The sequence below is a fragment of the Heliangelus exortis genome, chromosome 15 (assembly GCF_036169615.1).
Source record: "Heliangelus exortis chromosome 15, bHelExo1.hap1, whole genome shotgun sequence".
Classification (NCBI taxonomy): domain Eukaryota; kingdom Metazoa; phylum Chordata; class Aves; order Apodiformes; family Trochilidae; genus Heliangelus; species Heliangelus exortis.
In genome coordinates, this window is record NC_092436.1 from 12,293,493 (window position 1) to 12,309,553 (window position 16,061).

General features: G+C 39.5%; 1 protein-coding gene across 3 annotated transcripts; it reads left to right on the forward strand.

The window, feature by feature from the left end:
* Positions 1–6,009: 6,009 nt before the first annotated feature.
* LOC139803098 (kazal-type serine protease inhibitor domain-containing protein 1-like) lies at positions 6,010–15,160 on the forward strand. Of its 3 annotated transcripts, none has more exons than XM_071758934.1 (5): positions 6,010–6,234; positions 7,761–8,245; positions 12,142–12,302; positions 13,660–13,804; positions 14,677–15,160. In XM_071758934.1, exons 2-5 carry the CDS (start codon positions 7,789–7,791, stop codon positions 14,802–14,804), a joined length of 891 nt encoding a protein of 296 aa, XP_071615035.1. In that variant the 5' UTR covers positions 6,010–6,234; positions 7,761–7,788; the 3' UTR covers positions 14,805–15,160. The 3 variants fall into 3 exon arrangements, with proteins under 3 accessions (XP_071615035.1, XP_071615037.1, XP_071615036.1); XM_071758936.1 differs by lacking the exon at positions 6,010–6,234 and adding an exon at positions 6,711–7,131; XM_071758935.1 differs by lacking the exon at positions 6,010–6,234 and having other exon boundaries at positions 6,711–8,245.
* The last annotated feature ends 901 nt before the right edge of the window (positions 15,161–16,061 follow it).

A 16,061-nucleotide genomic window follows, 5' to 3' on the forward strand; every position in this document is an offset into this window, starting at 1 on the left:
TCATCTCAGGAATCCTATTGTTCCACAGCATGTGGTTTACATTACCATTTCCAAAAGGTATTTGTATATGCAAACACTACCATCTGCTGTAAGGAATACTTTGCATTTTTTAAAAGGCTAATTCTTTTTCAAACCAACTGATGGAATTGGTAGCAGAAACTGTTCTCATTTGCTTAGTGCATTTTAGTGTTAGAACATGCAGCCAGCAAGCCATATCTTTAACAGGAAAGACTGTTTAGTTCTGATAACTGGCATAGGTTTTCTCTGAATTCTCACTGAAATAACTTCTATATTCATTAATTAATAAAAGCTGCTTTATATTACAACCTGTTTTTAAGGAGAGTGTTCAGTCTGTCATTAATAATTTCATGCATTTTCTTTCTGTCTCTCTTCCTTTTTGAGATCTCTATCTCAAACAAACTGCAGTTTTCCTCAAAATTCCTCTGGTCTAAAGCTTTTTAATTCTGTCTTACTTGCTTAGCAGTTCACCAGGAGAATTCAGTCTTGAACTGCAAGGTGCTTTGTTTGGTTTGGCCCAAAAATCTGCTATATCTTATTTTCTTCATACTACTGCAGCTACTTGCAACTGCCAACAGAAATCCATATTTTGGGAGCTAACATTTCATTGATCATTCCTGCCAGTTACAAATTGGGAACTGAGAAGAAGAAGCAAATTTAGTTCTAGGTACAGAGTTGGGTTTTTTCTCCTTGAAAAAGAAAGGCTTTTGTGTTTTCTACTGGGAGATCCCAGACCCTAAGCAGAGACACATGTATACTGGCACAGTCTTGAAACAAGAGATTTTTAGAGTCAGGGTGTGTGAGCACCAAGAGCTCCTGACTGCTTTGCAGGGACAGGGCTTTCATTGTGTCCACTAGGCAGCTGCATCTTCCCAGCACTGCACTGTCAGGGGGCATGACCTGAGAAGTTGTCCCTCTAGAAGCTTGTGACTCCAACTGTCATCTGGGTTTGTTTTTTCCAGTATGCTGTAGGGGTTTTATTTTCAGCCACACAGAGTCCTTCCATTTAGCCAAACCAACTGAGATCCCCAGAAAGCAAATCCACACATTTCAGAGAAGATGGAATTAAAGCCTGGGTGTTCCCTCCACTGGACAGCACAGCTTCTTTTCAAGCTCTCTGATCACAGATAAACATAAATGTTTGTCAGAAGTGTTAAATTCTGGAACAATTCCAAATAAAAGCACAGTAGTCAGAGGAAGATTCCTGCTCTCCTCTTTGCTGGTTCATGAACACTGTTGTTTAGGAAACTGGCTTTTTGCAAGACTTAATTGAAAGCTGTAGTTCAGAATTGAAGCTGAGTTCAGTTCATGGTTTAGCCTGAGGAAAGAGGCTTCACACCAGCTGGCAGCTCCAGGAGGTCCTACTCTGCCTTTCCAGGCTGGTGTGGGACTACAGAGGCCCTACCAGCACCACGCAGGCTGTGAACTTCTCTGCTTCACCCTTAGCCTTGCACACATCAAAGGGGTGAGAGAATCATTTGAGAATATCCCATTTATACAACTGCTCTGGCACAAACTGCTAGAAATGTGCACTTTGAAAAACAGCCTTGAAAGTCCCAGTGGGAATACTAATGCCTCCTTCTCCTTAGCCCTTCTGCTGCATAGATCTCCCAGGGTGGAGGGTCTAGCACCAAGGGTAAATCCTATTTCCCTCAAGAGGCACAAGTATATTACGCAAGATCCACGTGCATCAGAGACAAGCTTAGAGAATTTGTATCAGAAATTGGTTTCTAGTGGCTTTTCTAGAGAAGGAGTGTTACAGTCTATGTGTACATTCACTGTCATGGAAAACAGTACTTTCATCAGAATTGCTGTGAGAGAGAAAACAGGTGAAACTATAGGAAAATCCCCCAAGTTTCCTCTCTGTGTCTGATTTCCTGTCTGTTTTTAGGGACAAGTAGTTTCTGCTAATAAGACTTTCCATTATAAAGTTTCCATAGCTTTGGAAAGTATCAACTTTGCTGTGTAGATCAAACAGGCCCTGCAGTTATAGTTAGAATATCCTAAAGATTTAGTTCCCAGTAATAACAGGGCTAAACCACAGCACTGCCAGAGGCAAAATCTATATTATTTGAAATGAAACTTCTCATAAATATCCAGCTATGAAGTCATTTTATATCAACTGCTCTTATATAAGCTGGACACGGCAAACCATCCTATCCATCAACATTAAGGCTGCCAAGAAAAATTACTCTATATTCACTGTCTGCAAGTTTCAGAGATTTCTCTATGAGGCTTTCCCAGGAAACACTCCACTTTGCCAGTACAGGCAACTGCTAGGACTACTAGTGTCATCTTCAGGTTTAAGCCTACTCATCTCTGCCTCCTCTCTTGGGTGGCAAATGGATGGACAGATACACACAAACACACCTGGCTCTCAGAAGCCACTGGCCAGAACCACATTTCTTTTAAGGCTTTGTTAGGTTAAACCATCGCAAAATATTGGCAGAGACAAAATGACTTTTTTTGGCTTGTTTGAGGGTTTTGTGGGTTGGTTGATTTTTACTTTCAGCTCCTCTCCAAATGCTTAGAGTATGTTTTTGCAGGTCCACAATAAGGACAAGGTCAATCTTCAAACCTACTGCTTCAAGTTGCACTCAGGAGGGGTTGAGAATAGCAAGGGCCACCCATGGATGTTGCTCGCCCCTCTCACACTCACACCTTGATGCCATGGGTAAGTCCATGCTCCTCTCAACTCTGGGACAGGCTGGGGACCAAGTCCCCCAGCCCATTGCCCCATTTCGTTCCTGTTGCTTGTCCAAGAAAGGCCTTTCTTTTGCTCTTCATTTGTTGTTTGCTTTTATGTGATGAGTTTTGATATATGTTCCCCAGCTTCTGTCTTTGAAGCCCTGCTGTACCTAATAGCAGTACTGTGTCACTGTGTTGATTTAGACAGCAACTGCATTAGACACACAATTTTTTTTACTCTAAACTATAGCATCTGTTGCAGCAGAACACACCACCTGAAAATACTGTGGGTCTGCACAAAATACAGGAGATGCTTTTCCATTAGCAGTCTTGAAAATTAAAGCTCAAGGTGGACAAACCTTCATGCCTCCCTCCTTCAAGAGGAAGGAAAATGATACTGGCTATTGCTTCCATATTGTACTTGCAATTAAAAAGTATAGAGATAGTGTATGATGAGCAACTAAGATTGGCCAGGCTGGAAATGTGGGCAGGACACATGAGATGACACTCATCATGACACTTTTTCCTCACTGTACCTCTCAAAAGAACAGCTTCAGAAAAATGCTTGACTGCCTACTGCTGACTACCCTCTATGTTTCCAGTGTCACCTTCCTGAGGTGACAGGAGGCTCATGTATTTCTCAGTAAAACCACAAAGCTTTCAGAAATCTGGTCTACTTAAAGGACAACAGAGATGTGAAGCAGACTTGAGAAGAACCCTTGAAAATACCTGGCCTCTTGAAAGGAAATACTAACTCGTGAAAAGGGATTTCCAGACTTGCCTGTGTAAAAAGGAATCCCTGAGCCATACTAAATGAGACCAAAGAACTTAGTGCTAGAACATTGCTAGCAGGCCCTTCTTTAGCCTTTACGAGTTAAAATTTAAAGCCTATAGCCATCAACAATGATGCTGAAATGTGAAACAGAAGAAATCTGTAGTCAGCCACTGCTGGAGATAGGTCCAAGGTGAGTAACCAGAAGATTAGCCAAAGCCTTACATGAAAACAGTCAACTTTCAGAAACATTTCCCATCATTTTTGATAAACTACATGTAAAAGCTGAAGATAAGGGGGAAAAAAAGAGAAAAAAAAAAAAACAGCAAAAATAAATGATCCTCCATTTTAACTTTACAAAGAAAATAATTAAAATACATGTTACTAAAATATGTAAAATTTATAATTCAATTATATAATTACACAGCCCCAGTCAGCCCCCTGTATTTCACATATTAGTGAACAGTTGCTTTCTTAAAGCTCACAGCAGAATCATTTACTTGATGCTGGAGAATAAGTTAATTACGGATCTCCTGCCTTTTGATTTATGGATTTAATAATCATGTTACTGTGGCATTAACTTATACTTCATGTGTGTGCTTACAGCACTAATTAAAAGAATCATGAAAGCAACGTTTCAGCAAACAGGCACCAAAAAAAGGCAACATTTGGAGATTCCTTGACTGCCCGTGCCTGTACCACTGCCAGTCAGCAGTTCTGCTAGGACCCATAAATAGCACTCAAAAATTGTTTTGCCTTATCTGTCATTAATCTCCACCATTTGCCACTTTTTCCCACCAAACCAAATACTGTTTTCAGGTGAGCTGTGCACCTCAACTGAAGCTCAATTCTGGATCCCATGGAGAGAAAAAAAAATATCCTAAGAGATTGGTGCAGTATCAAGTAATGCATATACCAAATGCACAGCCACCTGTATGCCACTACCCAGCATAACAGACTAAACGTCATTTTGCTTCAATCCTTCATTTGTGCATATAACAAAAGTGTAAAGTTTCATGGATGAAAACAGGTTGAGTCAATAAAGATTTACTCTGTCTAGAGGAAACTCAAGAATAGGTATTTATTGCAACCTAAGAGACAGAGCACTATCAATTTCCAAGCACGTGTTTAGAGAGAGGAGAGATTGCAGGCCAGAGAGGGTAGAAGGGACACTTCAAAACTTTGTATTTTGATGTTACTCAAGGGGCCCCTGCACATTTCTGTGTGAGAACCAGACCTGTGAGTCTGGCAGGGCCAGATTTGGAAAACTGTACTTAAATAAAACTAACATTGATAAAAACCAGAAAAAGGACCTGAACCATATTTTGTCTGAAAAAGCAGTACCTCAGGAATCACTAGCAATGGGATTTGAAGTTGCATCAGCCACATACCTCATCTATTTACCATGCAAAGCAGAGTAATGCACTACAAGTCAGTAGTTTAGCATAACACCAGGCCCCAAGAAGGCAGCAGGAAATGAATAGGAATACAATTTCCTTAAAAATTCACTTAGAGGAATTACTCTTCAAGATGTTTCCACTGCATGTGGAAGATGCAGTCTGAGAGTACAGGAAGACCTGGGCCATTCTGCCTTGTCATCTCACTGCCCATCATCCAACTCAGCTATTGTACCTTCCACGAGACAGTGGCAGAACTCCTTTCACTGACCACACCATACGGAAAGACCCAGAAAAAGTCTGTGAAACTGCTGCATAGACAGCATTACCTTGCTCTCTGAGGCCAAGGAACATTAATGTTGTTCAACCTGCCTGTTCAAGAAAGAAGTCACTGAAAAATTAGTTTACAGCTGTGATGGAAAGCTCTGCTCATGCACTACAGTGTGCAGAGTTACAGCAGCACTCCTCCCATCTGTCATCTCAGATATCAGACCATCTCTCCATGTTCTGCCACAGTGCTTTACCCTCCCCCCAACTCAATTTGTTTCCAGTGAGCTCAGGAATCAGTGGCCAAATACCCTTCAGCTGAAGACTAGGTGCCAAGGCATAGCTGTTCCCTCGAGGTCACATGTATACCCAGTTCTTAACACAGAGGCTGAACCCACCAAGAACTCAGATTATATTAGATAAATGCCAAAAATGGTTTCTCAGATATTTATGACAGGTTTCCTCAGTGCCAGGACATGAGGTACTTCCTTGTATGCTCCTGTTTTACAGCCCTCACATGTTTCCTGGAACATGACAGGCAAAGTTCAGCCTTCCAGTGGCAGGGCTGACTTGCAGCCCCTTCTCTGCTCTGGCTTCACTTTGCATGTATGGTTCCATCACTGTAAGAGGTTTTTTTTCTACTGTATATGAGCCTTAGTAAATCCTTGTCCTATAGATACTCATCTCTTATAGCTGCAGGCAAAAATAATAAAAAAGACAGGGATGAGTAGACTGTAAATGCCTAATTAGAATTAATAGGTATGAGTGAAATAAACTACATTAACAATAAGGTGGGACAAGAAATCCATTTCCCATTAAATTCAGTAGTTACCTATTTTTTAGTCTCAAAAGCATCACTTGCACACACAATTTACTTATTTATAGTCTGATTCTGTGTTCAAAGTAAGAACATGGATTGCAGAATATGAATTAGCTCAGCCATCACAGGGAAATGAGCAGTGCTCTGTATGTCTCTCCAGGCTGGCTTTAAGAAGGACATCACCAACACAAGCCAGAAAGAAATCACATTGTACACAGCCTGGGAGAAGCAAGTGGTTTTAAAGCAGACTGCTACTGCACTCAAAGCAAGAGGTAAGGTGCAGAAGGTATGAAGCTGAACTTGGGAAACAACATGAAGATTTTTGGAATGGAAAGTAAGCATGTTTCCAAAAGATTTGCCTTTGAGGATGTGACCAGAGGATGTAAGGCAGGTACAACAAAATGCATCCTTCACTGAACTTATATAAGCAGCTAAGTACCATGAGTATAAAAAGAGTAAATCTGCTTGTGGATGATTTCAGGAAAAGATGGCACATGAATGAATTCTCTTATATTTTATGATATTAACAGTGCCTTATACGTGTATCTTTAAAGTGTGGTGCACGCAAAATTATGTTAACTAAAAATCTCACAAAGATGTATTTGTAGGGAGTGGTTATCCTTGACCCATGCTGTTGAGCCATACTTGCAGGGTCTGTAAGTCCACTATGTTTCATTTCTACCTCCAACAGACAGTAAGTGCATCTCTGCTGGGCAGGTTTGAACAAGGTTCAAACAAGGTTTGGTCTATAGACATGAAACCTATCTCCCTGAACTGGCAGAAATTTATGCACAGAAAAAGTGGGAAAAGAAATCAGCTCTTTATCCTCCTTTGTAACTTTTAACTGTCTCTTGAGAAACAAAGACAGAAAAGTGCAATGAAAAAGAGTGATGCATCTAATACTTAAGCAAAACCTCCTTCTGGTGCATCTAGAGATGCTGTGGCAGCTTGCTTGTGTTTGTCAGTGTTCTAAACCTTTTGCACTTTGTTCTTTGAGCCAAATGAGGACCACGTTACTTTGGGCTGCAAACCACAGACACTCAGAAACACTGAAAAGAAGTTAAATGCAGAGAGAACAATGAGTTCTTTAATGGATGCAGGCACCTCTCATCTTAAATTCAAGAGTCAGTTCCAGCTATCTTGGATTGTCCCTTGCTTGTAAAGAGCTGGTAAGTAAATTGGTAATTCTGAACCTCCTAGCTGGGATCATTAATGGATGAAATTTGGTGTTAAACCTTTCTCCAGTCTACAAAACACTGGCTCAGCTCTAGGGTACTAGTATCTTGGGTACTGCTTTATATCCACTTTAATCTTTTTGTCACTCCCCTTTTCAAATGACGAGGGGTAAAAAAGCCTCATGGCAGTTAACTTCTTCATTTTACACTAATTTACTATTTCTCTTCCTACAATAGCTGCAATATAATGTTGTTTCAGTAGAGCAATGCTTTGCAAATTATGCTCAGGGAGATACTGAGCAAACAGCTTTTCATAGAGCTTCAACTCAGAAGTCAGAAGGGGCAGTTTTTTTTCTGTATAAGCAATATTGCCTTTCAAACTGCATTAGAGAAAAGCCAGTGGGTTTGCGTACATTTTTATTATCAGTTCCAGATTAAGAATTTGATGATAGTTTCTTTTTAAAGCCTATGTTTGCAAAAGAAGTTATATTATAAAACAACAACAACAAAAAAAAAGGATTGTGATGTTTTTCTCTCACTAGCTCTTTTTTTTTTCTTTTTTTGTTTTTTCCTTTTTTTTCTATTATTTTATTTCCCCCTGCATCCCCTGGCTTAACTCCAAGGACTTTCTCTTCTTGTTACATTCTCAAGATGAAGCACCCAATGGCTACAGCAGTGCTGGTAGTACTGGTGCAGGTTTCTCAGAGTTTCCCTGCCTTGTACCACCGAAGCTGGTGGAGGCTGTTAAGGGAAGGAGATAACTGTGGAAAATGTGATTTGGCACTTTGCTCTGAGCCCCAGGATTGTCCAGCTGGGACTGTATTGGACCGTTGTGGCTGCTGTCCTGAATGTGGGAATGTGGAAGGTCAGATCTGCGATTTGGATCAGGGCAATCATTTCTATGGGCAATGTGGGGACAACCTTGAGTGCAGGTTGGATGCTGATGAAGCAAGGTTTGGGGAAGTCCCTGAGCCCCAGTGTGTGTGCAAGTCTCAAGAGAGCATCTGTGGACCTGAAGGGAAAACCTATGGGAACATCTGTCAATTCAACAAGGTTTATCCTATGAAAAGAAGTATCAGCATGAAACATAAAGGACCTTGTGAATCAGGTAACACATACCAGAGGCACTTACAAACTGAAAAAAAGATCGGGTGTTTATTTTGATATGTTACTAGGCACCCTAGTCTAACTTTATTATACTAGTTCTCTATTTTTTCTTATAATTATTGTTATTTTGTTATAATACTAGTCTGTTAATCATGTAGTTCAGCAGCTGGTAATCTTGTGTTTCAAGCCTCTGTATTAGATGAATGGATTTAAATCTCATGGCAACTCAAAAGCCATAGATCTACAGTCTATTTCTTCTCTGCAGAAGAGTATGAGATATTTTCTACAAAAATTGTATGAGTAGTTCGAAGTAGGTAAACAGATAGGATTGTCTGTGAGGACTGGAAAAATAATAATTATTATTACTATTTGAGGGCTGACCTGATATTACAATGGAATAGCAAGGCCAACCTCCTTCATATATATACATACACACATCCATGTATATATGTATAGATTTTTGTATGTATGTGTGTATCCATGTGTGTGTATAGATGTTAATCAGTGAAGTAGAAGTAATAGGAGATAGGGCTTAATTAACAGGTCCATTCTTCTCACAAAAAAGTCAAAAATAATCGAATTTTGTAATCATCATAAAATCTAGCAAACTCATGAAATAGAAGTGTAATTAGAACAAAATCAAATGGAAACTCACAGTGCATGAACAGTTCCCTGCAATGACTGTTAGTGGAAGAATTCTTAGCCAGTTTGTATGGGGGAATCCTGCCTCCAAGCTACTACACTGTCCCCATTCTTCACATTATTACAAGTCTTTACTCCTGGGCACCTTTCACCTAAGTCAGATGAATATAAAACGAACAGGAAAAAGAACGGGCTTTTGTTTTCTGCATAAGAAATATTTTAACTTGTTAGTTTTGGTTTTTTTTGAAGTTAATGAAATATTTAATCAAATTAAGTAGGTAGAAGCAGTCTCTGGGTCACATATAAGTCACAGGTCTGGGAATCCAAAATTGCATCTCTGGCAAATGTCCATATAGAAGAATAACTCAGGTCCATTTTGCCCAGACCTTGCTAGCAATCTGTTGTATTGAATGAATGGTAGATATTGAATACTTATAAGGAAAACTGGTGAACAATACCAGACTTCTTTCCTCTTTCTCTAGTTGCAAGAGAAACATCCATTAAAGAATCCCCTTTTTGCCAGTAGGGTGTTAAGCTGGGAAACGAGGCTTGTCAGTAAAGAGACTTTCAGAAAACTCAGTGCACACCAGCCCACAGTACGACTGGAAGCCTATTAGCCCTCGGGTATGTGATCTTATCTAGGATTAAAATGGCACTAGTTCTTGCAGCATAACCCCTTCAGGAATATTTCTAATAGAAGTGCCACTGTAGTAGCAACTGTTTGCAGCAGAGGTAGCTGTACAAGCATACAGACTTAGAGCAAGGGTCTGTTCTCATTAATTAATATAACTGGCACATACAAAAAAGCTTAAATTTGGAACTACTACCACTTTTAATTGCTGGTGTTGTCATCCACTAGGCCTTGCAGTCACCTCTGAGGTGCATAACACCTGTCACCAACCAGAAGTAGTGAGCTCAGATGCTCTGCATGCAGGCATCATCCCCCAGCACTGTCCCATTGCTTCCCTGGCTCCCAGGCAGGCTGGACCCTCTCTCCAGGAATGCAGAGAAACTTCCTAGGATGGCTCTGCTTACACAATTGCTCAGAAGCCTGGGAGAAATTTCATAGCCATGTCAGTGCTGTGCAGAAAAATGAGGGCCTGTGTCCTTGGCTCTCGTAGAAGTGTGCGCACTCCACTGCAGCACAGCACTGTAGCCTTAGGTGGGTGCTGGGCTGGCTGGGGTGGTCAGCACCAGGGCCCCCCCTGTCAACCCCTCTCAGAGCAGCTCACCAGGCTAGGTTTGTAAGTTGTAATTTAGACCCTGGAAGGCACTTGGCTCTTTCAGCAAGCAGCAGGGTGCAGAGGTGCTACCAGAGGGGCACCACACCTCAGTTCCCCATGGAAGTCTTCCAGTGAGCCCCCTTTTTGCCCCAGCAGCACTGTGGGCATGTGGCAATGCAGTGTGACTTAAGGTGTTTTTTTCATGGCTGCAACTGATGACAAAAGGCAATGGGGATTCTGGCTCTAAGAGCAGCATCCTCACTGTGGCACTGAATTTCTGCTGACTCCAATTTGCATGAGAAACAAACACTGAACGCTGTAGGGTTTTGGTACCAAGCTATAAATATAACCTTCACTCATCTCAAGGCACTTTGTTATTTCTCCTTCAAAGCATCTGCTGTTTCCCACTGACGCCAAATGGATTAATTGTATACAGCAACCAATGAATAAATAAATAACAATAAAAGCCTTTCATCAGAAGAGTATAGCCTTTTATCTTTCATCTATCAGCAGAAAAAGGGGAAGAAAAAGGCATGGCTCCCTAAAGAAACACTGAAAAACACTTCCTTTTCTGAAAACTAGTTTTGATCAGTTTATCTAATAATTTACCAAGGTTACTAAGTACATTCATCTCCTACAGATTCTCCACATTTAATCCATCCCCCTTCACATTTAAACCTCTCTTGCTAACTATTTAGCAAAGTAACAGAACAATATAGCAGGGATTCTCTTTATACTTCACTGTGCCACATAATTTATTTTGATTGTAAATTTTGGAATAAACTCCAAATAAACAAGCTACAAAATTGTCATTATGCCATTTTCATCAAACCAGAAATAGATTAGCAAAAATTTAATCTGACAGATGTATTAGGAAATTGCTTGAAAAGCTGGAACAAACTGTTACAATTTCAAATGCTGATGCATAAATGCTGTACCTACACAGTGATTCAAATATTACAAGTAAAAACGTACTATTTCAGTTTCTCTTTCTAATCATCTGGGATAAATACAAATATAAAAGCAGTATTTAAATACAAGTTCAATTGCCCAGAAAATGTATTCAAATTTTAAACACTGTTATGGAAATGTAAAGAAAACTTCAGAAAAAGAACAGAAAGACAACTTCAGAAATATTTCTTGCAGGGGAGAAATACAACAGGGAAAAAAGGAGATATATTCAAAATAGAAAATCTGTGGTAACAGTAAATATGTTACTTTTTTCCTCTGATCCTTATTATCATAATCTGTTAACACTTAGTATGCTCACATATGCTTACAGAAGCATAAGTACCTAAACCATGTATGACAGAAACAGCTTTTATTTTAAGTCTTCAGATCCCTGGACTGTCTCCCTCTCGTGGTTAACATCAGCTTTTTCTTTGGGAAAAAGTGGGCAAGGATAATTCAGAGGCAATAAAGAAACAGTTGAGGCAGATGAAGAGAGCAAGAGGAAGCACATAAGTGGAAATCTAATAATTATAATAAAAATGACACAAAACCTTATAAAATAATTGGATTTTAATCACTTACTACTTCTCACATAACAAGAAGACCAGATGACATTGATAGCAATTGAAGATAAGTGTGAAACATATTAATGCTGTTATTCTGTAACTTGCTGCAAGGAGTTCCGCTGGTATCAGAGGAGGGCAAGCTTTTAGCAAGTAGGAGGCAATAATGTACTCTGAAAACAAACTTCAACAAGCTAGCAGTCTCAGTAATGAAACTTTTAATCCATGATGAAAGCTCATTAAAGTTTTAATTTCAACTTCAGTTTCACAATCATGTGCAAGGGGAAGAACAGATGATTCATTTGAATCAAGTGTTTGCAAAAATCCTGTTCAGCCTTTAATGGGTCACTAGGTGTTCTGAGCTTTAAAAGCTGCTTGGAACCATGTGGCTCTTCAGAATGTGTGAGATGAGAAAAAGCAAACTGGTTTATTATGTAAAATAGGAACTAATGTTACATAGGTTTGTGTTAGCTTTTGCTGGCTGTCTCCTAAAGCACTGTTCTATGGGTTCTTTGCAGCTCCTGTTATTTCTACGCCACCTCAGGATGCCCAGAATTTCACAGGCAATGATGTCATTTTTGGCTGTGAGGTGTCAGCCTATCCTATGCCACACCTTGAATGGAAAAAAAAGGGGTATAAAATGTCTTTGCCAGGAGATGACACCCACATCTCAGTACAGGTAAAACTTGAGCTTTCCATGTGTATAGAAATGAGGAATGAGGAGCAGGGGCATCAGCAAATTCCTCCCACAGAATACAATACTATTGCAATAAACAGATTTCTAACAGGGACCCTCGGACTACATAGAGATTTTTTATTTCAATCAGTGCAAGGATCATTGCTTTGGCAGTCCAAGCAGAAGAAATAACAGCCAGGGTACTACATGGCCCACTTCAGGGAAAGAAAAGATGGAAGATTCTCCTTACATAGCATAACTGTGGAAATACTGAATGAAAAGATAAATGGAACCATTTAGGCTACTGCCTAAAGCAGATGCATTATGGGAAGGATGGCTGCTGGCAGCAATTTTTCTATTCTTGATGCAGAAGCACAATTCTGGCAGGTATCTAAACCTCTCCATTGCAAGATGCTGTTTCTGGCAACCTGCTATTTGGGTTCAGTCTCTGAGGCATTCAGAGTGAAAGCAAAAAAACTTGAGCATTTCACAGAGGGCACTGTTTACATCTGAGGGGGAAGAATAAAATGGCATAGGTGTAGGCTTCAAGCAAATCTAGAAATAGCCTGAAGATTGGAGCTAAAAATAAATAAATCAAAATGCTAATACTTTCAAATTGAAATAACATTCTAGGGGGATAAACTAACAAAGCCACATGTACAGGCAGACTGCACTAAGGCTGAAGCCCGCATCTGCATGCCTTCTCCCACAGGCAAAGAATATGAACAGAGACCAGGCACAGAGATGCATGACAAACCTGGCTCTGGATACACAATCCAAGAGCAGTAAGATTTAGCACACATGGGGCACAACCTGAACAGAAAGATAGAAAACTGAAGTAGTATCATGTTTTTTCTGTTATTTGTTTGGAAAAGAAAGCTCACCCCTTTATAGAGGCTTTATCCATACTCAGTTGACAGCGAGTGCCAGCTGCTGAGTGCCAGCTTGGTCAGGCCCCTCAGCCCTATACAGCTCACCCAGACCCACCTGCCACTTCCATCCTGAAGGGATTTATGAGATTGAGAACAAGTAGTAATGCTTGGATGCAACAGCAAGAAGGGGTATGGTGCTAGTACAAGAGACAGGAGGAGTGCTGGTAATCAGTAGCATGAAAAGGAACAGGAATGAAAGAACTGTGAAAGGCAATGAAGTTCAAACAACAGAGATGGGGAAGCATGAACTCAGAGGCACAAAACAGGAAGAAATTAAAACAGAGCAGCAGGAAAAAAAAGGGAATCAAAGCATGATGGCAGTAACAAAAAGCAAAGGTTAGAATGATGTTTAATCCATACACAATTATTCTGAGAAATACCATGTCTCCTGGCTGCTTCATTTCAACTATTTCTTTCTCTTCTCAAAGGCAAGAGGTGGGCCTCAGAAGTATGGTGTGACAGGCTGGCTGCAGATTCAAGGCCTCAAAAAATCAGATGAAGGCATTTACATCTGCCACACCAAAAATAAGTTTGGTGCAACATATGCCTCTGCAAGACTGAAAGTCATTGATGGTATTTTTTTTTTTTTATGTAAAGAACATTAAAATGCATACAAGCAGGCTGCAAAGGATGCAAATGAAGGATATGAGAAATTACTTAAATATGTCCATATTTTAATTTTCCTGTGGGTTTTCCTTTCACTTTTTTCCCTAATATGTTAATATGGTAATATTTTGCTGCAAATTTGAAAACAGAAATTTTCAGTGTACAGCTGAGATGCATATTGTACTGTCCTCATCCTACAGAAGTTCTTGGATGTTAGTAGAAACTCTGCACCCAGAACAACTCTTGTAGCTGAGGAACTCTCTGAGTCATGGCAGTTCTGCTTAGCTCTTTATTTTTCAAAAACTTAGGAAGGAAACAGTTGTTACTCCTTAATGAGAGTGTTTGGAAAGATGTAAGAAATAGCTTTACAGTTGTTTTGCATTGGGCTCAGTCCTGCAGAGTAACATTCTACTTCTCCAGGGGAGAATTGGGTTTCCTGGCAAATGCAGGATAAAGATGCACATTGTCTCCTGTTTACCTCCTGGCCTAGAGGAGTTTGTCACTAATCTAGTTTGCCACTAATCTTGGTTTTCAAAGCTTTATTGGCTTTGGTCAAATTTTCAGGTGCATGGGATCTAGAGGACTGAACTAATTGTTTACAGTATTGAGCATTAAATGTGTATTCAATATCTTAAGTAGTGAATGATATAGAAATCTGCTCATATGTCATGAACTTCAGCAGTATGCAGTCAAGTCATTGGATAAAAATCTTCTCCTTTCAATTGAAAACAAGGATTCAGAAACACTGATCTTGCTGCACAGAACAGACATATACATTCCTCTTTTTTCTTTTTTCCTATCTACAGTTACTTTAACCTGGATTCAATTGTGTCTTGCAGGTTCATCTGCATTTGCACTTACTGCTGGCAGTAGAAGTGCAAGCTACAGCATTGAATATGGGGAGTATTATGACCATTCTGATGATGAAGATGAGGAAGAATATGCATCTGGGGACTATGAAAATTGAAAGAACTCGGAATAGTAATTTTATACATCTGTTATCCAATACCTTCCACATTCTTCTATTTACAAGTAGATTGTGTGCTGTACAGCTCCTCTGATAACAAACATACTTATTTGAGTATCTACGTTCTCAAAATTCAACTTTGGGTCAAGAGTATCATGCTACTTACAGACATAACAGCTGTAAATCCATACATTTAGACATGTTTAAATTCTTAAACATGTACCTGTCTACTAAGTATACTGAAGGGATCAAATTTTATATTAATTTTAAAAATATAAATTATGTTACAAATCCCTTCAAGTGTTCTAATTTGTCTAGCAAAACTGTCCATAGTTAAATAAAATTTTTACCTTGTATCAATTTCCTTTTTTCTAAAATGTACAAAAAAATATCAAGAGATCGTTCACATGGTAACAAGTCTAAGTATGAAGGTTGCCAACGAGACTTTCATCTCCTTAGTTCATGTTTTCTCATAAGCTTCAGCAAGATCTTCTTTCTCATTTGAAGTTTTCCATGGCTGGTCTCATCAAGGGAGAGTTATTTGTCTCTTGGGAGGTTGTTTATTTTTAATATATACATGAAGCAATCACAGCCTAAAACAAGTAAGTGCTCTTTTTACTACCAATACTGAAAATACACAGAAAATTTTTCTTGTGCTCAAATAAATAAGCACACCATTTGACTTCTTTTTGTAACAGCTCTTGTGCTACTCCTAACGGTGCTGGCTTCTTCCCACCAGCCTAGGCTCAAGATTCTGGATCATTATTTTTAGTCTGAACAGCATCATGTTTGATAAGAACTACTAAAGAAGGCAGCTGCTCTGGAGCTCAGCACATGTACTTCAAACACAAAGAGGTCTGCACAACAGAGCCAGTATCTGTCCTTTGTCTTGGACTGCCCAAGACTTGGGTGTAAAGTGATCACCCTGAAAACTTTCTCCAGTTTCTGTAGTTAACTAATTATATGAAAGCTGGTCTGCATTAATGGGGGACAGAATATACTAAATTATGAAGACTACTTTTGGGAGTTATACCTGTTGGTTCCCATTGGCCAAGGACAGATGAATAGCAGTAAATTACAGAATGATATTAATGGTTAAGGAAGCAAAAAGTTCAGGCTTTTGGTATTTGCAGCCTTCTTTATGAACAAAACCACGTAGTAATCACTTCACACGCTGAAGTAACTTGAAAGTTAAATTAGTGGTGTTAAGGAAGCTTTAAGGGCAATCTAACGTACACACACAGGGTAAATTTTTTT

Bases quoted from the DNA above. Each gene is read 5' to 3' on its own strand.
- LOC139803098 (XM_071758934.1), top strand. From the start codon at position 7,789: ATGAAGCACCCAATGGCTACAGCAGTGCTGGTAGTACTGGTGCAGGTT. The intron at 12,303-13,659 runs GTAAAACTTGAG...CTCTTCTCAAAG, and splicing joins ACACCCACATCTCAGTACAG to GCAAGAGGTGGGCCTCAGAA. The intron at 13,805-14,676 runs GTATTTTTTTTT...TGTGTCTTGCAG, and splicing joins AAGACTGAAAGTCATTGATG to GTTCATCTGCATTTGCACTT.